Source organism: Oratosquilla oratoria, chromosome 12 (genome assembly GCF_046742065.1).
Source record: "Oratosquilla oratoria isolate Oo_2021 chromosome 12, ASM4674206v1, whole genome shotgun sequence".
NCBI classification, from domain to species: domain Eukaryota; kingdom Metazoa; phylum Arthropoda; class Malacostraca; order Stomatopoda; family Squillidae; genus Oratosquilla; species Oratosquilla oratoria.
Genome location: NC_134788.1, coordinates 67,663,561 through 67,690,673, shown reverse-complemented (window position 1 = coordinate 67,690,673; position 27,113 = coordinate 67,663,561). Strand labels below are relative to the sequence as shown.

Below are 27,113 nucleotides of genomic sequence, written 5' to 3'. Positions count from 1 at the left end.
CTGGAGCACTCTGGTGTAAATTTTCAGTGTTCAAAAAAAGTCCTGAAATACCCAGAAGATCTTCCCAGTCACATTTGTGTATAGAATAATCAGAAATTCTTTTGTGGGGACCTCACAGCCCTTCCTCCACTCCCGACATGGGCTCACAGCAGTCGCAGGTTCTGCGGGTGCTGCTGATGCCGGAGGTCAGGCCTCCCTCCTCCACGCCCGTCATTGGCTCACAGCAGTCACAGGCAACACGTGCTGCTGCTGCTGCTGCTGCTGCCGCCGGAGGGCGGGACTTCCAGGCGCTTTCTCTTAGCACCGGCTGCCTTATTATTGGCTTCCTTTCTGTTGGAAGGCAGTCTCCTGTTCCTTGGGTTCTCCACGATGGAAACGGGGCGCAATTCCACCAACCGCCAAGTCCGGGCGGTTTTTTATCCTTTAGATGATGGTGGTCTTCATGGTTGCTGCGTTTTCCCATCTTGAAGAATCCTCCTGGACCAACTTCGAGTCGCCCTTCGCCAGACGCGAGGCTCCCCCTCTTCGAAGGCGGACGAGACAGATTTGCAAAACTGTGCCGACCATGACGGAAAGAACCAAAATGCATTTCTCGAACCCCTATCATCATTTGCCTCCATATATATGTTTCTACACACACACACACACACACACACACACACATATATATATAATAAATATACATATATACATTCATACATGCATATATATATATGCATATGTATATACATATATACATTCATACATGCATACACACACACACATATATATATATATAATTATATATATATTTGCATATATACATATATACATATATATATGCCAATGTATTCCTTAACAAACTATTAATTTCTTGAATTTCCAAGTCTGGTGAAGATACCATGCAGAGTAATTGGTTTACTGCCAACCCCGATTAACTGTTTTGTTCACGCACTCGGCTTTTACTTTATATTCTGACCATTGGCAGGTTAGTTTATTCAAACCATGCAAACCTCAAACAATCACAAGTTTATGTCACATGAGAAGTGGTGGAATTGATGTAAATAATATTTTGGGGAAACAACACTGTCTGTAAGGTTATCATCACACGGAGGCGTATATCCCAGGACAGTAACACGACAGAAGAGCAACAGTGGGACGTGAAAAAAGAAATGGGTCTTGCAGAAAAATTGGGTCGTGAGACGCCTTTGAGAAAAGGTGACCTAATGGGAAAGATTACATAGAAAGGCGACAAATGAAGAAGAAACTGGAAATAGACTGTTGCGCGACATAATTAGGAATTCGCGTCATTAGTTTCCTTGTGAGACACACACTGTGACACTTCAGGAGAGCAGCGACAGGGTGAAGGCGAGTACACCAACAAGAGTTTGCAAAGGAGGAAAAGATGGAGGAAGAGGAGGACGGGAAGGAGGAAGAGAGGAGTTGGGGAAGAAACGTAGGAAATTCAAATGGTAGTGAGGAGGAACAGGAGAAATGGAAAGAGAAAGAAGAGGTAGAAGAAGAGGAAGAGAAGGAGAATCAAGAAGAAAAGGAAGAGGAAAAGAAAAGCGAATGAGGAGCAGGAGGAAAGAATGAAAAGAGGAGAGATAACATAAAGAGGTAACCAGGACATCAAAATACCTGAAGAACAGACTGCGAGAAAAAAAAAGGAGGAAATAAAGGCACTGCTGAAGGAAACGAAAAAAACTATAGAAGAAAAGAAAAAAAAAAGGGATAAGAGTTTGGAGTCGTGGAGAGGATGGATCAGTCGACGCAAAAGGAGGACGTGCCTGTGATGAAAAGATGAAAGAAAGAAGCGGAAGAGGCAAGCATACAGTAGGTGGTGATGAGGAGGGTGTTCCTCAGGGACGCCTGAAGAACAACAACAGATATGAGTCAGATGCACTAGAATGTTTCGAAGCTTTGTCTATCTCGGGAGACTTAGTTTATCCCTGACGGTGTGGCATCTGAGAGGAAAAAGAAACTGGAGTCTGTGTAATCTTGATATTCGTTTGGTTATATAGTGTCATCGTGAGAGTAGTATCGTTAACACATCATTGGCTTACAATTAAAACTATCTATCTATGTACATACCATGAGCTTTTCCATCCATTATTAAGGAGTTACGTACCTCCTCCCACCTATTCCACTCCTCTCCACCACCATTTCCTCCCTCTCATCTTAGGTCCTCATGGATGACGGGTCATACCTGTATCCCGGTTACTGCCCTGGGTCAGAGGAAATGTAGCGAGACACAGTACATCCACAGCAAGGCCGCTTCACTTAATCGGCGACCCCCTCCTCTCCGTCCCTTTATGCAGAAAAGAGGAGACGGGGAGAAATTCCTTCGGGCTGCGTCAAAATATCCTTCACACGTAAGCACCTCCAACCCCAACCCCCATCATCCGCTCCTCCCTTCCTTGCATAATAGTATCATTTATACACAGCCACTCCCCACTCATCCCTATCTCCTACCTTCTCCCTTCCTTGCTCAACAGACATTCTCCTCTTGCTCAACGCCCCTTTCACCCCATCCATCCACCTCATCCTCGGTCGTCCCCTCAAATTGACCCCCTCTGGATCACGAAAATTTGGGAAACAGCTCTGGTTGCAGCTTATACTGATACAGAATTGGTAGCACACTCCTTTTACATTTGGTATTGACTGACAAAGCTTTATATTCTTATGGCGTGCATTCCCAGTAGGTTTTGGTGGAAAAAATATGTTCAGGTTAAGTATAATACATTTGCAAGACATGCTGAACTCCCTTTTTGACTTCAGCGGATACAGAATAATAAAGGAATAAATAAGTACATAAGCACATAATTGGGTAATCCAACAAATGGACTGATTAAGAGATATTACTAAGTATGTCCTAGGTAGTTAGGCTACCCTTACGAATCTTGAAAGTATCAGTATTCTTTCCTGATTTTTTTTCTTTTCTTTTTTCTGAGAAAAATAAAAACACCTGTCTTTGGCCACGACAAAAACCTATAAAGCGCGTCACTTTGTCAAAGGGAACCAATACAAGACGGAAGAACATTTTGGAGCGCAACGAGGAGGAAGTGCTTTCGGTAGACTCTGCTCCCTCGAGAGAGAGAGAGAGAGAGAAAACAAAGAAGAAGAAGAAGAATGCAGGAGATCAAAAGGACGTCGTTCGAAAGTGAGGGCGATACGGGATAGTGCCCGAGGAAGGGGAGAGAACGGTGGGAGGAAAGGAGAGGAGAAAAAGAAAGAGAGAGAAGAAGGAGAAGGAGAAGAGAGTGGAGAAAAAGAAGAAAGAAAAGGAGAAGAGGAGAGAAGAAGAAAATAGAAAGGAAGGAGAAGATGAAGGAGAGAAAAGGAGATAAAGTAGAACAGGAAGAAGAAGGAAAAGGAGGAGGAGGAAGAAGAGAAGAAGAAGGAAAAGGAGGAGAAGAAGAAGAAGAAAAAGGAGGAGGAGAAGGTGAAGAAGAGGAAGAAGAAGGAGGAGGAGAAGAAGGTGAAGAAGAGGAAGAAGATGGAGGAGGAGAATAAGAAGAAGGAGGAGGAGGAGACGGAGGAGAAGAAGAAGGAGGAGAAGAAGAAGAAGAAGAAGGAGGAGGAGGAGAAGAAGAAGGAGGAGGAGAAGAAGAAAAAGAAATAGGAGAAGAAGAAGAGGAAGTAGTAGAAGAAGATGAAGGAAAAGAAGACGAAGAAGAAAAAGAAAAAGAAGAGAGAATGGGGAACTCGGGGATGGCGTTGGTTGGAAGTCACTTTTGTAACCTTAACCCATTCAACTCCGATGACAAGATGTCTTGTCATTTGGTCAAATAAAACAAAAAATCATAATAAAACAACAAAATGTTTGATGATCAAACAGCACCAGAAAAATATGACGTCATCAGTCCTCCTCGAGGAGGACTGATGACGTCATATTTTTCTGGTGCTGTTTGATCATCAAACATTTTGTTGTTTTATTATGATTTTTTGTTTTATTTGACCAAATGACAAGACATCTTGTCATCGGAGTTGAATGGGTTAAGCTTATTCTTTCCATCCCCATACTACATACATACATATACCAAAGGCTTTTCCGCCTTGCACGGGGGTAGCCAAAAAGAAAAAGGCATACAAACCACTCCCACCCATCCTCATACTACCTACCACAATTATAAGAACATAAGAATAAAGGAGACTGCAAGAGACCATAAGGCCTACACTAGGCAGCTCCATATCCATCACCACCTGTCGTCCCCATCCATAAAGTTGTCTAATCGTTTTTTAAAACAACTGATAGTTTCAGCGCTTACTACATGGCTACTAAGTTTATTCCATTCATCGACCACCCTATTAGTAAATAAATTTTTGCCTATTTCCTTCTTAAATCTAAATTTGTCCAGTTTATACCCAATACTGCGAGTCCTGCCCTGTTGTTTTATTATGATGACCTTGTTTGCATCACCTTTGTTATAGCCTTTGATCCACTTGAACACTTCTATTAGATCACCCCGCACTCTGCGTCTTTCCAGAGTGTGTAAGTTTAGGTGCCTAAGCCTCTCTTCGTAAGGCAAATTTCCGAGTCCATGATCATTTTGGTCATTCTTCTCTGTACTGATTCTAGTGAATTGATGTCCATTTTGTAGGACGGAGACCAAAAATGTACCGCATAGTCAAGGATGGTTCTAACTATCGCTAGATAGTTTAATAATTACCTCTGCACTTCTATTCGTTACCGTCCTAGCAATGAAACCCAATGCGCTGTTAGCTTTATTTCTGGCGCTAATGCACTGCTTCCTGGTTTTAAGGTCCGGACTCACCAGAACTCCCAAGTCCCTCTCGCACTCAGATTTTTCTAAAAACGTGTTACCTAAGCTGTATCTATTTTCGGGGTTGTGTAGCCTTATGTTTAACACGCTGCACTTAGAGATATTGAAGTTCATTTGCCATTTCAACGACCATGTTAACAATTTATTAAGATCATCCTGCAGAATCTCTGCGTCGTCTCCTGACCCAATTAGGCGTCCTATTTTAGTGTCGTCCGCAAACTTACTAACATCACTATTTATCCCATCGTCTAAGTCATTTATGTACATAATGAACAACAAGGGACCCAAAACCAAGCCCTGGTGGACCCCGCTAGTAACATTGCCCCACCTAGATTTTATTCCATTTATGGTGACCCGCTGTTTTCTGTTACTAATCCAAGCTCTAATCCATTCTAATACTTTTCCTCCTATGCCATGGGCTTTGATTTTATTTAGTCTCTGGTGTGGCACCTTGTCGAACGCTTTGCTAAAGTCAAGGTAAATAACATCGTAATTTCATTGTTATCTGACGCCTTATATACTTTAGTGTAAAAGGATAGAAGATTAGTCACACATGACTTACCCTTGGAGAAACCATGCTGTGAATCACGAATTAAATTATGCCCATCGATGTGTTCTCCGAGTCTATTTACTACTATTGATTCAAGCATTTTTCCTATAACCGATGTCAAACTGATTGGCCTGTAGTTGCATATAGACGATCTATCTCCCTTCTTAAAAATAGGAACGTTTGCCTGCCTCCAAGCAGTTGGAACAAAACCAGTGTCTACCGATTTATTGAATATTTCAGTTAACTGGTCGCAGATTTCAAATTTACACTCCTTAAGCATTCTTGGAAAAATTTCGTCTGGGCACGGAGATTTTGTAGCTTTAAGTCTTTCAATCTGCTTGACTACTTCTTTACAAATGCTGATATTAGACTACTTTCTTCATCCCCTCTGAAAATCGGATCGCAGTCGGGTACTTTATCTAACCTCTCATTAGTAAACACCAATAGTAAATAATTGTTAAACTCTTCACTCATTTTTTCCTCCGATTCTATCATGACATTTTCATCGTTTTTAATTGGTCCTATTCTTTCTTTATTTTTTGTTCTATAGAGGTGAAAGAAACCCTTTGGGTTGGATTTTGCTTGACTGGCAAACTTGATTTCATAATTACGTTTCGATGTACGTGTATTCCTTTTAACCAGCTTTGCCATCTCGTTATATCTTGATCTAAGGTGCGATTCCCCGTTTTTTATTTTTACTCTTTTCATTCCGATCTCGTTTCAATCTGTCCGTCATCCATTTGGGAGAATTACTATTTTTCCGTATTGACTTTAGGGGGATAAATGTGTTTTGTGCATTAATAATTAGATCAGTTAGATTGCTATACATTTCATCCAATTCGCTTACCTGACTGTTGAGCCCTCACCCCCAAATGACCTGACCCAAGGTATGCATATTGCCCTCCGTGACCCGACCCCTAGTCCTGACCTGACCCCCAGTCACGCACCGAGACCCGACAATGTTCAAAACGTCCACATGACATTTCGTATTCAATTTCAAATAGGTTTTTATATTGTCAAAGTTTGCTTTCCTGAAGTCTGGCACTTGGACGTTATTCATATTTTTAATTTTTCCCAAATAACATTGAATCTTATTTCTTGATGATCGCTAGCGCTTAGACTATCTCCCACTATTACGCTGCTAATTTGGTGCTCATTATTAGTTATGTTGCCTTGGCTGTTCAATTTATACATGGATGTGGTGGTGCGAGAGGTAAATGCAAGGATTGTGGGTTGGGGATTGGAAATGGTTAAAGAAAATAGAGAAAAGTGGGAGATAAGCCAGTTGTTGTTTGCTGACGACACTGCGCTTGTAGCAGGATCAGAGGGGAATTGAGAAAGTTAGTGACAAAGTTTGGGAGTGTGTGTGAAAGAAAGATGAAGATAAATAAGGGTAAAAGGTGAAGAGGTGTACAAGAAGAAAGTGGCAGCAGATTGAAAGTGAGTATTATGGGAGAAAGACTGGAGGAAGTAGATAGTTTTTGATACTTGGGTGCAAATGTGGCAGGAAAGAGAGTAGAGGTAGAATGTAGATTGAGAGAAGCAAGTAAATGCCTTGGAGGATTAAAAAGTGTAATGAGAAATAGACATTTGGGAATGGATGCTAAGATAATGCATGAAGGAGTGATTGTGCCAACAGCATTGTATGGGCCAGAAACATGAGCATAAGAGAGGAAGAGAGGAGTTTGAATGCATTTGAGATGTGCTTGAGAAGTATGATAGAGGTTACTAGGCTGGATAGAATGAGAAACGAGGTGAGGAGAACAAGAGGTGGAAAGGGAGTTGGGAGATTGGGTTGATGAAAGAGTATAAGAATGGTTTGGACACATGAAAGGAATATGTGAAGAAAGATTTGAAAGATTAGCAAAAGAGGTGTGGAAGGCAGAGGTGGAAGGAGTGAACATGAGGGGGCGACCAAGGATGAGATATTTGGATGGGGTAAAAGGGACATTGGGAATGAGGGGAATGTCTGTGGAGGAAGGACAGGAGAGGACAGAAAATAGGGATGAATGGAGGATGGTTGTGTATGGATGATGCTGTGATGCATGAGTGGGAGTGGGTGGGTGATGGAGTATGTATGATAAATAAATTGATGAAGCCCGAAGTGATTTCTCCCCATCTTCTCTTTTTCTGCATGAGAGGATGGAGAAGGGGAGGGGTCACTGGTTTAATGAAGCAGCCTTGCTGTGGATGTGCTGTGCCTGGCAACACTGCTCCTGACCCAGGGAAATGGGCAAGATGCAGGGATGACTCGTCATCCAGGAGGATCCAAGAAAAGAGGGAGGGAGGGGGTGGAATGAGTGAGGATGGAATGGGTGGGAGTGGTTTTTATGCCTCTGTTTTTTGACTACCTCCCTTGTATGGAGGAAAAAGCCTTTGGTACATGTATGTACACATGCACACACATTTAATAAAGACCACATGTCTAAAGGATGTGAAGAAAGTTTTCCATATAAAGGTAGGCTAACAGGCAGGATGGTGGACAGATGGTCGGGCATAAAGAAGTGACCTGAGCAAGGGGTGATTTTACCACAAGATAAGATCCATTACTAACCAAAGAGGAGCCAGACATCATCAGCTCACTCACTGAACTACCTTTGCCCCACAGGAAAAAGTGACCACGTGACAACCGAGTGTCTGCTGGAGGAAGGGGAAATAGAGCCAAGGAACTTGAATGAATCGCACAGGCAAGGGAGACTCAGATTTAGGAAAGCAGCAGATGACTTAAGGGCTGAAAAAATTCTTTGAAGAAGCAAACTGGGAAGAATTCACAAATACTGTACCATGGGAGTAAGGAGGGAATGGTAAATCTTTCTTGACACTTACAACCAAGGAGTGAACAAACATGTGCCACAGACTTGTGGGAGGAAGGTGTGGAAACAGGACCATTTTTACACCCATTAAACAACGATGACAAGATTCTTGTCATTTGGTCAAATAAAACAAAAAATCATAAAACACCAAAATGTTTGATCAAACAGCACCAGAAAAATATGACGTCAGTCCTCGCTTTGCTCGCGAAGCGAGGACTGATGTCATATTTTTCTGGTGCTGTTTGATCAAACATTTTGGTGTTTTATGATTTTTTGTTTTATTTGACCAAATGACAAGAATCTTGTCATCGGAGTTTAATGGGTTAACGAAAAGTGTGCCATTGTATAAAGGCCAGGGACGTGGCTTGGGGAGAATGGACGGGAAGGAAGGAAGGAGCAATATAACAAAAGAAGCTAAAAACACGCTAGGAATGACCATACAAGAGTTCGCACAAGAAATCAATTCTGAAAGAGGGGTAGAAGACAAATGCAGGGATGAACCGAAACTGTTCTACAGGTTTGTAAATGGCAAATTAAGACACTGGGAAGTACTCACCAACTTAATAATGAGTGGTGAGACCTTTGAAGAAGCCTTAGCTCACGCAGGAAATAATGAACGAGTTTTCAATAGGTCTTCAAAAAAGGGAACACTTTTTTGGAGAATGAGGGGAGCAAAAAAAAATATATATATATATATAAATAAATAAATAAATAAAAATAAAATAATATTATAAATATATATATAAGAAAAAAAAAAAAAAGATAATGAGGGAGGTGGTCAATTTCTCAAGATCATTGGACATGACAAAAGCTTCAGGGCCTGATCAAATCTCATACTGGACACTTAAAGGATGCAGGGAAAAACTAGTGGATTTGATTGAGCCTTATTACATGTTCATTGAGAGAAGGCATAACGGCACATGATTGGAAAAGAACAAATATGGTGCCAATTAACAAAGATGGAAATAAAGAGACACCACTAAATTACAGGCCACTATCTCTGAACCACACAACAGTGAATTTATGTGAAAGGATTCTGAAAGACTGATTGACCAAATATCTTGAAAATATGAATATTCAGCCAGACAGCTTAGCTTCAGATCTGGAAGGTCGTGTATGTCAAACTTTTTAAGCTCGAGAGTGATCGATGCAATGCAAAAGAGGCAGGGGTGAGTGGACTGTTTGTATCTTGACCTATAGAAGATATTTAACAAAGTACCTCACAGTCGACTTATGGGGAAACTGGAACATGTTGCAGGATTGAGAGGGGAACTACTTCAATGGATGAAATTTTTTTTAAGGAAAGATACACGAGGACAGTAGTAAAGGATAAGATGTCAAGATGGAGAGCAATAATGTTCCTCGTCTATGTCAACGACATGATGGAAGGAACAACAACCTATGTTTGCAGATGATACAAAAATCATGAGAAGAGTGGAAAATGAGGATGGCAGGCTACTGTAAAAAGATCTAAGATACTATTTTTACATGGAGCCAAGAATGGGAGATGATGGTCAATACCAAAAATGCAAAGTACTGGAAATGGGCAATAGCATCAAATGGCCATCCATCCTTAAACTATTCCTTGGGAAGTGAACCCATTGCAAAAGCATATGAGAAAGACTTGAGAGTCTTGATAGAAGACAACCTGTCATCTGACAGGCATATCAGAGGGATTGTGGGAGAGAAATACAAACTACTGCAGGAGATGAAAGTGGCATTCCACTGTATGGATGAAGAGATGATGAAAAAAATCATTGAAACCCTGATGTGTCCAACACTGGATGGAATATGCATCAGTGGTATGGTCCCCACAGAGAGTGAAGGGTGTAAGCAAGATCAAAAGAATACAAAGGGCAGCAAGAAAACTGGTCCCAAGCCTGGCAGATAATCCATGTGAGGAAAAACTAAAAGCACCGAGTCTGCCAACCTTGAAAGATTGAAGAGAAAGAGGTGATATGATTGCAGTGTTCATGCCACTAATGGGGATAGATTTCATTGACAGATCTCCTGATTAAAGATGGGAGGAGGAGGGTTTTCAGAGGTCATGGGAGTAAACTAAGACCCAAGACCCCCCCATGTTCAAAGGATATGAAGAAATAGTTTTCCATAAAGATGCCTCAGCTCAAACAATTCATGAGTTAAGATCTAAATATGATAACTGGAAATCAAGGATATAGAGTAAGTTGGAACTGTACATGAATTTGGGTCTATCTAGGTCTGTTAGAAAATTAAATAATAGAGATGGGACCCAATTTGTGTTGTTCCTTTCCTGTATACTACAATTAGGTAAACTAGTTAAATGCATGACATCGCAGAACACCCACACGTGCCAAGAAACATCAAAACAACACCCAAATACTCTCTTCTCTTCCTCCACAACCACCTGACACCAGCCTCCAGAAACATATCCATAATCATATTACTGCTCCACCAACAAACTAAAAGACAACACATTGCTACATGCTAAACCCCTGATATCCACCCCACTAAATCCTCTTTCCCCTGTAAGGACAAAGTCCACCTGGCCAGACAGACTGCAGTCCAGCCACTATCCAACCCTTTTAAATTACCTGAAGAGGCTGAATGACTGCACTGCGGATAACTGTCCAGTATGCAACACTTCATCTCATACAACACATTATGAAAGACTGCATGGCACATAACCATGCATGCCAACAGCACAATGCATACTCTACTAAGGATTTGTGAGAAAACCCAATTTCAACTGTGGCATTCCTTAGAGTGACTGGTCTGTTTGGCCAGTCTAAGTGACGACAACAACTGGGTAATGTTCATAACACTAAAAGAAATGTATACTCAATGATATATTTACATAGTATTAGTGAACTGTGGTAGTGATGCAAATGCAACACACTGTTTGCACTCATAAACAGTCCTCAAATATATGGATGCAAACATTAGCTAATGTACTGGGAATTTGATGTAACCAGGGTTGAGGAGTCGGATGGTATAAGGCCTGACTCCGACTCTGACTCCAACTCCTAGAATTCCTAGGATGCTGACTCTGACTCCGACTCCTTTGATTCTTCCGACTCCTTAACTCCTTGACCCCTATGTGGAAATCTATTCTGCAGATCCATATACCAGCCTCCCATACCTATTCAGCAAGCATTTTATAAATAATTTTCACATATATTATTTTTTACGTGAAACATTCACCTGTATGATAAATATACTCACATATACACTCACCCAGTTTTATATATATATGCACACAAGCATGTATATTCGTATTAACATATATTAAATATATAATGGTATTATTTATGCTCATGATCATCTGCCAGCTTATGAGCACTTTCAAATCCGTCATGGCAGAGTTGCCACTTCAAGCTATATATTTTCTTTTTCCTTTGTGCCCCCCCCTCCCACCCCCATAAAAAAATCATCTGTTATTTCATTTGTCCATTCTCATAAACCTTCTATCACAATATTAGGAAAAAAGTGACAAATCATGACAAGGAAAGGTTAATGGAGGATGCCCTACTTAGTACTTACTGCAGAATTAATTTCACCATGTTATCATAAAAACCAGGAATCAGTTCAGGAGAGAGACAACCTTCCCCTGTGCACACTGTTCATAGCTGCTGTAGTTTCTCCCCTTTTCAGTCATCACCAAATGCTGTGACATATGTAATGTCATTCCTATCTGGCCTCTGAGACTGGTCAAAGTTTATCTCAGGGCATTATCCCAGCATGACATAGCTCCTACAAAACAGTAAACCACACAAAAACACTTCATTGACTTTTACATACATGAAGACGTACGTGCATAGTGCATACGTAGTGGATATTTACTATTGTCTACACTGTCATGTACGTGTGTACATGATGGAGTTCTAGATGTTAACATAATTTGAATTAATAATACTGTCAACAAAGGTAAAGTAGCTAGTTTAAATTATTTAAAGATGAAAATCATCTCTGTCACTTGACAATTGACAAATTATTCAGGAATTTCAATTAATAATTATATTTATTGAATATTTATTAACAATAGAAATACATTCCACTGGCTATAACTACCATAGAATGAATGGAACATTAATACAAACTACATTCTGAAAACTTCTATAATTTGGTATATATCCTGTAACTATAAAACTATTCTATAATGGATGGTTATTAAATTTTCTCAACACAAAACATATCAATTTTATTTTAGATTTTTTGAACTTGGAATAATGAGACCTACTGCTTTCTATTTGCACAATAGCAACAAATTATTTCACAGTGCACATCTATAGACAGTATTTTACAGCTATTTCTGGCTTGCCAATTACTGTAATGGTAAAAATGCAGACAGAGCTTTCAAGAATATAACAAAATATATGTACTGCACCTTGAATACATCCGTATTATTACATTAATAACTAGGTTAAAAATTCAAGAAGCAACTACAAATACATGACCACAGACACTTATACCCAGACTGACAATGACAGCTTGTCAGTATTGTGTATTTTTCTTCTTTTTTATTATTGATGGATTCTTTCTTCTTTCCATCTGGAGAGACCATTTAGTGTACGTATACACTGCACACACTCACTATTGCCTCCAAAAATAAAAGCAAAACCATACAAAACACTGCTAAATTGTGCAACTGGTAAAACCAAACAGGGAAACCATGTTAAAAAAATAATTTTATTGGACTTAACCCATTCAACTCCGATGACAAGATGTCTTGTCATTTGGTCAAATAAAACAAAAAATCATAAAACACCAAAATGTTTGATCAAACACCAGAAAAATATGACGTCAGTCCTCGCTTCGCTGCGAGCGAAGCGAGGACTGACGTCATATTTTTCTGGTGTTTGATCAAACATTTTGGTGTTTTATGATTTTTTGTTTTATTTGACCAAATGACAAGACATCTTGTCATCGGAGTTGAATGGGTTAAGGAGTTGGAGTCTGATAAAAAAATTCAGACTCCAACTCCAAGTCCTAGTACTCTTAGAAATCTGACTCCGACTCCCAGCTAAAACCTCCGACTCTCTCCGACTCCGACTCCGCAACCCAGGATGTAACATGACATGTTTTACATTTGTGGTGCCAAAAAGAAGCTACTTATGTGAATAGGTATAAAATTGTCCTAAACTGGTTACACAACCAATATCAATCACAAGTATCTTATAACAGGTCTAAATGTGGTAACTTGCTGTGACTGAAAGATAAATTACACCAGATTTGGCAACATGTGATTACTAGCTGATGCAACATCCTAGTAGCACAGCTCCTACCCCATATACTAAAACCAAATAAATACTCACACACACTGGGAGAGGTCACATAGGGTTCACGCAACAACTGATCCTTCAAAATTTAGCCTTCTTAAAGGCTCCCAATGGAGAATATCTACTAGTTGATGCAACACTAGTCAGGGACATGGTTGAGCCATAAAATGGGTCATTCCAATTTTAGAAAAACAGATGGGAGGAACTTCTCCTCCCCCCCCACCTTCTCTTTTCCAGTACTGTACTCAGGATATGAAACACATGAAAAATAATGAGGGGCAACTTTCACCTAGTGATGGGTTCCTTTCCTATACCTAGCCACCTCACTATGTATCAGTGGATTGGAGGATAGATGAAGAGAATGAAAATGAAGGTGGGGAATATATATGTGTGTATATCACAAATAGTAGCATTAACAAAACATGCAACTGGGTAAAACAATAGGGATATCAATATAAAAGTACTATTTACAATGACTGACGTCACGTTCCATGACATGTCACTGGCAAAGTAGTATGGCGCCAAGCCATGTCCTAGCTGGAGCCACAGCACCTGCTTTCTAGGTATAGCATAGACAGGAGTACCTATCTCATTTTGTCATCCAAGTTGCAGAGGGTTTGAAAGCCTGTAGGCAGCAAAGGACTACACAATTGGAGCCTCCTGTCATCAGAGGTCAGAGGGCCCGTAAATCAAGATGATGACTCAGAGTAGGACCGTTACCTCTAAGTCCCCTCCAAGCTTACCTATTCTAGATGTTAGTGGATATACTGTGATCCTTCTCCACACAAAAATAAAGAAATGGAGCTGGGTAAATCGTGATAGGATAGGTTACACTGGCATACATTGGGACCTGTGCCACGGTACTGGTGTTGTACGGCTGTAATATAAAAAGATGCGCAGGCGGCATTTTTGGGCTCTCCTGACTACCGCACTCGCACCCTGTTCACAACAGCTTCATTGTAAGTTTGAGACAAATTGCAATTCCTGCACATATCGAATTAAGTAATTGCGCTCCACCATTTTCTTAACCCCAGTGGGATTTAATTGATCTAAAAAGAGGCTGAATAGATGTTCTCAAACCTGGATTGCAGGAACTGTTCGAGTCAGGGGTTATGATTCGATGCACCAACTCAAATACAGAGACTCATTCGTGAAACTGATTGAAGAACATTATACTTGATATACTTTATACAGCTTTGTCTCAACATATCCTCTCATGAAATCATATAAATGACGTACATTCCTTTCATTAGTGATGACAATGTGCTTTCTACATTCAAATTTTTCTACTACATCTTTAAGGAGAGAATGTAAAATGTTCAATTGATCTTCTGGTAGGTCCCCCAAAAACTCAAACAGAAAGAGAATATCTAAGCTTGTTAGCTGGTTCACTTCCCATTGAGAGAGCTATTGAAATTCCATATTATTTCTAAACAAATTTTCCCACTGATCATCCTCCACCTCAGACCCTCTGATAAAGATGACGTGGTTCACACCCTCTGTTAGTTTTGCTTTTAATGAAATCAAACTCCCATCCTCTAACCATGTCTCATTGGATGAATATATAATAGCCAATTCCTCACAGAGTGATTCAAAGATTGTGTTAAAATTACAATCTTCTCTTTCTTCTATAGGTGGATCACTGTCTCTTATGCCAATACCCATATTAAAATCTTCAACAATGCATCGTTTCACTTTCATATCCATCAGGTTCTTACCACCAGGCTTAGGATGCTCACTGCTCCTAAATATCTCACCAAGTTTGTAATCTAATTCAGAGAGTCCCTTTTTTGTGATATCATCTGTTCCTTCAGGTGAGGATACAATTTTCACAAAATTTTCTTTATCCTTTCTCTTAAAATTTTCATTCTTCACTTTGAGGATGGCCCCTATAATTTTTTCTTTTTCTTTTTTAAAATCCTGTTTACTTTCTTTTTCTAGTGAGGTATAGCACTTGTCTACTTTATCAATTATTATATTTGTATCATCAGTTTCATCATATTGATGTTTGACATCTTTTTCTAAAATTTTATAAATCTCATGCAAACATTCCTTTTCACTGAAATCTAAGAGGTCTCTGATAAGAAAGTTCAGAAATTTCATGTCATTTCCATCCTCTACATATTTTTCAATTTCCTCAATTTTCATTTTCCGCTGGTCTTTGTCATATACATTTTTCATCATGTTTTTATCAATTTTTCCCTTTAGGATATTTTCAAGTGACTCTCCACTCCAACTTTCCTTTTTCTTTCCTTTAATGAGAGCCTGAAAGATGTCTCTGAACAGTTGAGTTACATCAAATTTGGTTCTTCTTTTGTAAATCAAATCCATTGCCACTGGTAAAAACACCTCCCTGAAACAGAGAGTAATGTCAATTGAAATAAAACTGATGAAATATAAATACAAAAACATGTTTCAACATTCATGAAATATTTAAAATTCAACCTGCCAAAACTATTCCATTCTATAGACCAAGTGCTTCCCCCCTTTAATTAATAAAGAAGGTAGTCAAGCCAAAAGCCATGCTACCGCCCCCACCCATTCCACCACCTTTGCCTGCCTCCTTCCCTCCCTCTCATCTTAGCTCCTCCTGGATGAAGGGTCATCCCTGTCCCCTGCCCACCGCCCTGGGTCAGAAGCAATGCAGCAAAACACAGCACATCCACAACAAAATAACTTTATCTAAATGGCAACTTCCCCTCCATCCTCTCATGTGGAAAATTGAGAAGACAGGGAGAAATTCCTTCAGGCTGCATCAAAATATCATCAACACACTGTCAGGGGGAAAAGTTACCCCTTTAAAATTTTGGAAATACTTAGAAATTGATTTATCATCCAGCTCTAATATTTTTAATTTACTATTGTAATGATTAGAATTAATTATAAAGAAATCCATAAAAGGAACTGGATTCGTTAACATGTTAAAAAAATGTTACTACATAAACATTAAGTCCTAATCTCGCTATCGGACACGGAGGGTAAAGAACGGGCTCATTGTTTTGAACTAGTCTATCTACGTGGCATATTAGAAAAGCCACGAAAGCTCTTCAAGACAGCCGACCCAGGCTGCTAAATCATAATCCGAAATAATCCCTTCACGAAGGTAAGAGTTAGTCAGAACCATTAATTAACATTTAAAGAAATTTAATTGAGAAGCCCTTGTCCAATAGAAGAGTGAGGGGAATGAGACGGACGAGGGGAATGCAAGTCGAATGCTAGCAATAACTCCCTTGGAGTGTTGCTACGTGTTTGAATAACCCTTTACATTCTCATAACTAGGTTATACAAGTTTTTTTTTAATAATATGTATCAAAACCAATTCTCATTTATAGTCCATTTTGAGGCCTTAAGGTGTCATGACATAACTACTGTATAGGGGGTTAGCCCTAGCCTACCTAACCTAACCTAAAATAATTTGTAAACTTTAAGTAGAGCAATTTAAAGATTTCTGAAGAAGCGTTTCCTATGTTATATTTCAGGAAGAGGCATATTAACCTCATGTTACCTCTCTACGGTCTTGTAAGGATTTATTCTGCCTCCCTGAATCTTTCAGATACCCTACTCCATTTTCTTATTGATGTAAAATTACAGGGAACCAGTCCTGGAGTAAAATGTACTATTGAAAGGGAACACGAGTTTGCAACCCCCCCCCCCTTCCCCGGTTTGGAAAGTTTATGGAAGTTCTGGAAGAATAAATACAGAGAAAAGTTCGAGTTTCCTTTCAACCAAGAATGGAAAAGTGGACTAGGACCCACCTACCCAATCCCCATGTCCTACCAGACGACTAATCTGCAGTCCAGTACCAACCCTCATCCTTCGGTTTGTGTGTCATTGACACAAGGAGCAGCGGAAAAATGATCGCTTACCCGGAGGGAGCGTTGCAATCTCTATCAACTGAATCAGTGTTGATCGGAACCTATGGTATTTTGATGTATTGATATGTCTGTCGCGTTTTGCCGCGACAACACAATCATTTCCTACTCCCCCTATCCCCCATCCCCTCCCATATTTGCATCAACATGAGCACTACACATGCAAACACAATAACTGGATTGCACAAATGGATGAATTATGATGACTAGACAGGAGGCCTTCTGGTCCATGATAAAATCAAAACCATCAGACTCAAAAAGAAAGCAAGAAAGCCAAAAGAAAGAAAAAGGAATATATTATATATATATATATATATATGCCCTTTACTTACGAACATTTGACTTACTAAATTTCAGACATGCAAATGACACCTCAAGTCTACTTTACCAGTTTCAAAGATCTGGAAAACATTATAGTAATGCCTCTGGTATCCAACTATAATGCATCAGACCTTGCCCATATCCAGGGAAATTGGTTCAGCTCATATTAAAACTCAGGCAACAAAACACTGCTGTAATTGCACTTTTCCCTGGATCATACATTAATCAACCACTGACATGAAATCCACAGAAAATAATTTATTTACTATACTTCAATATAAGGATACACATAAACAGTAAATGATATTACTTGAAGACAAGATATGCAAATATGGTATGGGACTGAATGTGAGAACTGTACGTCAGCACCACATAAATGAGTACGGGCAACCACCCTTGTACATATAAAAAATTCTACCTCCATTCTCAATCACAGGCAGACTCTTCACAGAACATGTAGCTAATTGTACTTATGCCGCTCCAAGTACTACAGTGTAGTATTTTTATATTTGAAGTGTGTACAGCAACTAAAGGTGCCATATCCAATTTTTTCCATATCCAGGAGGTCCACTGGGTCTATTAACCCTGATACAAAAGGGATTACTGTAACATTATCACAATCGATTTATTTTTATGTATCACTGATAATATGTTTTAGGATAAGAAAACATGTATTGACTTTATATTACCATGTTGAATAATGACTTACAGATGTTTCAAATTTGAATGGCCATCCAGAATGCCACTCATTCATAAGTCAATGAGTGTCTGCATACACATATTTATATACAGAGTCCTCAGTTTACGATGGTCTTGACTTTCGCTGATTTGTGGTTATGACACTGGCAATATTTGTCCTTTTGCTGGTATTTCTTACTTTTTTCCTTCTTTTTTAACAATGCAAAAAAACTGAGTGGTAAGCATGGAGGAGGAATACATAGTTATGTGGTGATGGACTGAGGAAGGAATCACTATTTAGGATTACTGTACTACCTATCATTCACTCAATCTTTTATCTTGCCTTTTAGGGGAACATTTTGCCCTTCATTATGGCTCCCAAGCATAAGGCAGACACTTCTGATAGCTGTGCATCAAAGAGAAGGACATCAATCACCACGGAAAGTGCTTACTTAGGCTGGTTCTGACCTATGCTGAAAATCAGTTTACAAAGTTGCATGGGAACTGAACTCCATTGTAACTTGAGGACTCCCTGTATATTCATGTATATACTGTAGACACACACACCATAAGGAGAGACTAAAAGCACTGGGTATGTACTAACATTGAAAGATTAAGGAGAAAGGTGATAACGATTACAATATTCAGGTCGCTACAGGGGATTGACTACACTGACAGATGAAAACTCTTGATTAAGGATAGGGAAGTTTCAATAAATCATGAGAATAAATTTATACATATCTAAAGAATATGAAGAAATTCAGTTTTCCATACAGATCTAAAATTACTTGGAGTGGCTTAGGTGATTGCCAAAGCTGGGACAACACATGAACTCAAAACTAAATATGAAAATTGGAAATCAAGGATATAGATTAAGTTGGACCTGTACATGTATTTGAGGCTAGGTAGTAGGATAGATTGGAAAGGAGGAGACTGGACCCAATGACTGCTGCATCTTTAATGAATACTCCAACTAGGTAAATATATACTGTACACACACATACTACAGAACATCAACAGGGTAGTAAGATTGCAAAAAATAAATATTTCTGGATAAAATATCCTACCTCTTGTCTTTTGCTACACAGAAATACAGAGGTACAGTGAGTCCCATTTACAAGTCTTGACTTCTGCAGTTTTGTGACAATGACACTGGCAATACTTGCCCCTATACATTTCTCTTAGCTATGTATATATATATATATATATATATATATATATATATATATATATTCTATAATCCAAAGAAGAATACTCAGTCCTTGCCATTTGCAAGGGATGATGATATATGGTTTAATATCGCGAACTCCTCCCATCGGAAGGATAGGACGGTGCCCCTTACAGAGGTCTCTGTAGAGCGGAATTTAATGAACCATGCCTTTGGTTCAAGTTTGCTGTTGGCAGGATTCAAACCACCATCCCCTTGACCTTTACTGCAAGTAACGATGCCATAACCCACTCAGCTGGTGGGTTTGGGATAGGTAACAAAAACCATTGCATATATAATAGCATGAATGTTGTAATGACTGCCAATGTTCTAAATATAGGTTAGGTTAGGTTGGTTAGTTAGGTTAGGTTAGAATAGATGAATTTATCATCCTTTCATTTTTTCCACCTCAGCATCTATCAAAACAAACATGGCATATCATTCAACCACCACAACTTTTTTTTTATTGATTTCCACCAAGAAAATCGCATATTACGTTGATGTATTACAATTTAATTTTCTATTACTATATCATGTACGTGGGCACAACTAAAAACTTACCACCTTTTCTTCTTTACTTGATTCACCTCCTCTTCCCCTCTCAATTTCTTTCCAAAACATCTTTTTGTTACTTTCAAAATTTTCTGTCATACTCTTAACCTATTTCACATCTGCTCTCCTCTTTGCCTCCTTCATCTTATGCTTTACTTCTCTTTTCTTTGTACCTTTCATATGATTCTCTCATCCTTTTTTGTAAGCAGTCTGTGAATGCTTGCTTCTTCTCTTCTACAACCTTCTTTGTTTCCTCATCCCACCACTTGTTACCCTTCCTTCTATTTCCTCCTGACAAAAAGCAAGTATTCATCATAAAAAAGAGGCATACATTATATGCTACAAACCCACCACACCAGGTCTCCTAAGATTGCCCACTTGGTACTGGGTCCCAGTACTGGGTACTGTACGTAAACAATCTTCCACAAGTCAAGGTGGATCTGTATGCAGCTTTGAAGAAGACTGTTGACAAGGACAGGGACACGCTCCAGGATGGCCTAAATGAGCTAGAGGTGGTCCGAAAATTGGATGGTCAAATTCCACCCAGAAAAGATTATATACATGAGAATGGGAAGGCCAGCAGGTGTAGAGAAACGGGAGCACACCATGACTGACCCAATTTCCTACTAAACTAATGCCAAGAAGGATATTTGGGCAAGGCAACATCTGGAGTATTGAAATCTGATATGGTGCCCCCACTGGGTAAAATATGCGGAGGCAATAGAAAATGTTCAGCAATGTGCAGCAAAAACAGTACCTCTAGTACAAGGAGTGACTGAAGGACTCAACACCAGGTAATACACTTTCTCAAACAGGACTGTCAACAGTTGGAATTACTTGCCAGATTGAGTTGAGAACGAAAATCTGTGGCAAGATTTGAAGTGAGCCACAATAGAGCATGGAGGGGGTGGTGACCTGGCTCCTTCCCTTACATGGGGTGGGGTGGGGGGTTGGGAAGCTCTTGGTATCAGACATGGGCATGATTATGATTACCCTAATCAAAAAATCATAATCCATGGCTGTGATTATGTAATCATAAAATCATAATCAAAAAGCATAAAATTTGTGTAATCATAATCAAAATTTACTCTGCGGTGATAATTATAATCAAACCATGATTAATTTTTTCTTGATAATAATCGTTGATTAAAATGTGATTATTTATTTGTAATTTCCATGAAACACTTTGCTTTTAAGTCAAAGTATGTTTTGAAAGCATTGGCACCATCTCATGTTTTTACTTGCTTGTCTACCATGGTATAGGGGAAGGTGGGGTAAAGTGGACCACTGCCTTTCCCACCAATGATATATAATTTCAAACATCAGGTACAAAATCTTTCAGTAACAATGTAAGTCACCCATAAGCTTTGGTACTGAAAAAAAAAAAAAAAAAAATGTAGGGATCTAAGTTCAGAATTTTGTAATATTTGAAATTTAAATACCTTTGTGGTTTTATCAAGTTCTTTGTTGGAATAATTTCTAAAGAACAGTGATATTATTGCTAATATAAGCAAGGCTGGTGTGAGAAATGAGAATATCTAGCCATGAGGCTGCATAATATTATCAACCCATTACCTCCAGAATTTTTTCAATTTCTTTTTCTCCAGATTTTCGCAAAACTTTGTGTGCCATTTATGCTAACATGAAACTGCTCTGCGATTTTTTCCTTTTTATCTGCAATAGTTTTCGAGATATGAGGTGTTGCCATATGGCAATGCTAGGAAGATCCGTGTACAAAGATTACGTGTGCAAAAGTAACAGACGGAGAACAATCAATGCTTTCAATAAAGTAATTCCATGCATTAGCGGACTGAGAGCTGAGCTTGAACTACTGTCACAGACATACAAGTCAAACGTGACCACCACTCTCAGAAGCTCAACTGAGAAAAAATTGAAGAACTATCAAGACATGGAGATGTTTCTGTGGACTTCACTCCTAGATCCATGCTTTAAGACGGACTGGTACTCCCTAGAAGAAGTCAATTTAATGAAATCCCTACTGAAAACTAAAGTAGATGAAATCATATCTACTGGCAATAAAGAAAAAGATTCTCCTCAGGAAAATAAGGAGGCCCCTACAAAGAAGTGCAGGTTGCTCTTCAGATTCATGACACCATCATCATCAATGAGCTCTTCCCTCTGTACATTAACAACAACTTTATCACAAATGGAATCCTACCTGAGTCAGGCAACAACAGAGGATGGCAGTGATCCCCTTCTCTTTTGGGAACAGAATCAGTCAACATTAGCTCAACTAACAATACTGGCTCTCCAATATCTGTGTATCCCAGCATCATAAGCTCCAGTTGAGAAACTTTTCTCTATTACTGGGAAAGTCTTTCATCCTGAATGATGCAGAATAACTGATGCTCGCTTTGAGGAGTTGATGTTTATCGAGTAACTAACACATAGTAAACTAAACCATTATATGAGAAATAATCAAGTGCATAACAAATCCTATATTTTGCAGGGAAATACTTTCATTATTACTGAAGTTTCTATATTTTGCAGGGAAATGCTTTGTTCTCATTATCACTGAGGTTTATATATTTTGCAGGGATATGCTTTGTTTTCATTATCACTGAGGGTTATATATTTTGCAGGGAAATACTTTGTTTTCATTATCATGGAGGGTTATATATTTTGCAGGGAAATATTTGTTTTCATTATCCCTGAGGGTTATATATTTTGCAGGGAAATATTTGTAATGTATTATGTTCCATAAAGAAAAAAATAAATGAATAATAAATACAATAAAACTTCTTACACACAAATGTATGTTTTTAATACCATTAGTCAGCATGTGATATAAACAGTTTAATATATCACTGTGCTAAATATGTAAAAGTGTACCTATTTGATAAAATTTGCTACCTATTTAACCATTGTACCATACTTAATCATTGTTGTTGTTTTTTCCCTTATAAACAATCACAGCAAAATGTGGTTATAATCATAATCGTGCACAAAAAATGAGAATGAGAATCTGACAAGAAATAATGGTCTCAAACTGTCAGGAAATAGATTTAATCTGCAAATGGGTAGAAACAACTTTGCAAATCATATATTTTATGAATGGAACAAACTTCCTGGAGAGGCAGTGCAATGCAGTTCAGTTTGAAGTTTGAAGTTTTGTTTAAATAAACACCTAAGCAAGATGCTGTAAGGACTGCCATTTATTTTAGATTATTTATTTGTTTGTTATTATTTGTTTATTATTTGCTTGATTTTTATCTATTATTAGTTTCTGTCAATTTATTATGATTTACTATTTACCTGCTTTAATATAATTTAACTATACCTATGCATTTATTTCATTTATTATTTATATTATAATATTCATCTATTTTTTTTTTTTTTTTATATATATTCATCTTTGCTATATTTTTTCTGCATCCGACCTAGTTATGGACCAAAAGGTCTCCTGTCGCCATGCTCCTCCTTAGTAATCAACAAGAGCAAAACTCAAGTAATTTCAATCAAATAATAATAAAAAAGAAAAAACAAATAATCATAATTCAATCACAATCAAAAAAGTATTCCAGACCATAATCAAAATCAAATCCTAATAATTTTTCATAATCATGCCCATGTCTGCTTGGTATATAGACAATTTGGTAAATTTTTAGAAGTGCACTTGTACATGATATAACAACAGAAAATTAAATATTGTGTAACTAATAATACATCAACGTGATATATGTTTTTCTTGGTTTAAATCAAGAACAGAAAAAGTTGCTAAAAGCTATACACAAACAAACGTAGCAGCTGCGACTGTTTGAGACACCATCTTTAATTTGGTAGATATGGAAATTGAAGATATGAAAGTATGATAAATTTATCTATTATAATCTAACCTACCTAACCTGCATTTAGTAATGCAGTACTTACAATTCTAGAGGTCATCAGGACGGTCATCATTGTCAACCTCCAAATGTATCAAAACAAAGGTGGCATTTCAAGGAGTTGACAACTTCATTCGTTTATGTACTGCTTTTAGCAACGTTTTTGATTATTGATTTCCACCAAGAAAAACGCATATTACATAGATGTTTTACAATTCACAAAATCAATATCTAATTTTTTAATGCTAAATTGTGTAGGTGTGCACTTCTAAAACACTTCTGATTGTCCACACCCGACTATAAAAAATGTGCCTTTTTTATGTATTTGCCCCTATCCTTGGTGCCTCACAGTGGTCTTAAAGTCACTGTAGAGACTGGCTTTGCTGAAACTCCACGAATCAAGGCAACCTTGAAATTCATGTTGTTTCTAATTGCTCTATTATCTCACTAGCAACTTGTATGTAATCTTGAAATATGTTTTAAACCTTGATTTGTCCTTGATCTTTGTAATGCCACGCACAATCTTTTAGGAACTTCCGTTTGCCCTCAATTTTCTTTCGCAAAGTTATTTTTTATATTAATCCTGGGTGTCATCAAATGATAAGCCCTAGATTCCCATATAAAAGAAAATAAATAAATAAATAAATAAAACTTAATACCATTCCACGTTTGAAAAATTGAAAGGACAATCACCAACTAATTTTTTTTTTTTTCTTTTTTTGTGGCGGTTAGGAGCTATTGGACAACGTAAATTTCATGTTAAACATCTTTGCTTGCATGATTCTGGAATTTTACCACATAATCAATATCACAATGACAAGCATATTCTTGGACTGAGTAGGGCATATGCCTCTTCCAGAACTTTATCTGAGAGTATAAGAGTAAAATGAAATATTGTCAGAGAACTGAAAATATAATGTATACATAAAAACTTTGATTTGCAAGCAGAAAACATACAAGCACAGTGAAGCTAGGTACAATGATGCTGCAACTGACAGGTTTCTCTCTTCCCACTGTGTGGGAGTCGGGTGGAGAGTCAAAATATGAGATGGGACCCAACGAGCATTGTTCCTTTCCTGTGTACTAAATTTAGGTACACTAGATGATTACACAAATCTACCAGGTATGGTACCCACTGATGAAACTGCAAAAGAAATACTAGAAGTTCCCATTTTTCTTTACTTGACATCTACCAGGATGACTAGACGTGATTCTAGCATTTTAACGACTGGAATACTAGAATACTAATTACCTCACTCAGTAATGTTTCTTATTAAGCACCAATGAAAAACATATACACTCAAATCTTCACTGACATACTACATAAGTTATTCTGACACAGGAACGTTTTCACCAAATACACTGCAATGTCATAGGCCGTTAATGTTGCAGCCCACAACTAAAACCAACAATTTCCCTAAGTACTGTTGACCTGACATTTCTAAGCTGACGTTACTTACTGTACTTGTTAAAACCACTTGTTTTGGCTTGTCATGATTGAAAATTTTCCTGCCGCCCCCAAAGTGTCGTGTCAATTACCAGTAGCTTCTCAATTTCACATTCAGATTTGATGAGGGGTCTTGCCCTTTACATTGACACACCTTTATCATTATTTTTGTGATTTACTTACAATTCTTATTGTTTGAGAAGCACTTCAGTTTCAATTGATTGTTCTTTCCAGTTATATGCCTTCTTCCTTTACCTTCTTTTCTTACTTTCCATAATTTGTATAAATCTTTTGTGTAAGTTCTACATTTGTTCCCTTGAATAAGAATTTCCCTGCAGTTACTTCATTGTTGTTTCTGTATTTTCTTTAATCTGTACTTTTACTCCTGTGTTCTAGTTCTGATTGGAAGAAATTCATTGCACTGCATTTATTTTATGGTGTGTTTCACTGAGGCCATACATACTGGTACCCCAAGTTGTATTATCATGTGTTGGTTTTCGCTCTTTAAGTCAGCCTCCCCAGGATTTTATAATAAGTCTTCCACACGATCTATGACGTATTGTCAGCAATCAAGGTTTCAAGGATAAACTCAAGACGTTTCTGTTCTCTGTGTGTTACTATATGGAAGACCTCACCATTAGAGAGGAATACAGATTATAAAGTGAGGGTCCTGCGGAACACCGTTGGTGCAGTGTGACCAGTTAAAGAAAAACTACAAGTAACAAGTACTGTATTATATTACTGAATACGTTTTTACGTGAGACAATGGGTCGTCACTATTCTAGCATGATATTCATATACATATGCCATTGTATCTTATTTAAGATGTTACTTGAATAAATATAAATACATAAATAGATAAAATATCAACAAGTTAATGCTTTCAATAACGTCACAATACGAACAATTACGGTAAAGAATGAAAACTTACCTTATTCAACACAAATTACAAAGACGTATGCTAATTCACAGTCTGTGAATTATTATGAACATGGGCGTTATTAAACCGCAATTTAAATGCTGGGTATAGCTGATGAACAGAGTTGCTACATTTTCTAAACTGTGATGCCTTCACTTGGTGAGCAGGGTTCCCAGAGATAGAGATAGCACAATGTTTTGCAAACTAAAACTTATCTCAAACGTCTGATTCACCTCCCTTTTTAGTTTCCGGTTACTTTGGAGACACGAGCATACTTGTTCCTATAATATAGACATTTTCATATGAACTTCACCAGTATAATATGATTTTATAGCTTTATAATTTATAAAAAATATATAGAGGGGAGGTATAGTGCTTTTTTGCGGGGAGAGGGCACGCACAATAACAGCACAGAATGCTGCAAACATGACAAAATCCAAAAAGCCGCAAAAATAAATAAATAAACTAACGTATTGTCTTGGCTTGTAGTTTTGGTGTTAACACCAATGACCTATGTGGTGTCGGGAATAAATCCCGACAAAGGCATTTTTTAGAGTAAATAGACTATTATTACAAATTAATATACACATCTGTGGTTACAGCCTCAGTTGATTTAGTGAATTGATAGCTGTAGAATTAGGATTAAGATTAAAATACAGCAACTAAGCATATCAAGCTGTATGAAATTTGTATTCTAGAGACTTGGTAGGTATATGAAAGCATGCATAACAAATTATACAGTCTTACTTTTTCCATTTAGATAGAGTGGCTTATCATTTTTGTTTATATATACAAAAACATTATATAAAGCATTATGTAAGGACTCGACAACCCTTAGTTACCACAAGCTAGTTGTCTAACCCCTCTCAAGAATGTCGAGTTACC

At 38.1% G+C, this 27,113-nt stretch overlaps 1 protein-coding gene across 1 annotated transcript; it reads right to left on the bottom strand.

Annotated features, from left to right (window-relative positions):
• Positions 1-12,307: 12,307 nt before the first annotated feature.
• On the bottom strand, positions 12,308-26,507 carry LOC143031973 (uncharacterized). The gene is made up of 2 exons (XM_076196376.1): positions 26,241-26,507; positions 12,308-15,740 (listed from the first exon to the last, which is right to left on the bottom strand). Exon 2 carries the CDS (start codon positions 15,716-15,718, stop codon positions 14,795-14,797), a length of 924 nt encoding a protein of 307 aa, XP_076052491.1. The 5' UTR covers positions 15,719-15,740; positions 26,241-26,507; the 3' UTR covers positions 12,308-14,794.
• Between the last annotated feature and the right edge of the window lie 606 nt (positions 26,508-27,113).

Excerpts from the sequence above, each read along its gene's own strand:
- LOC143031973 (XM_076196376.1), bottom strand. The coding sequence starts at position 15,718 with ATGGATTTGATTTACAAAAGAAGAACCAAATTTGATGTAACTCAACTG.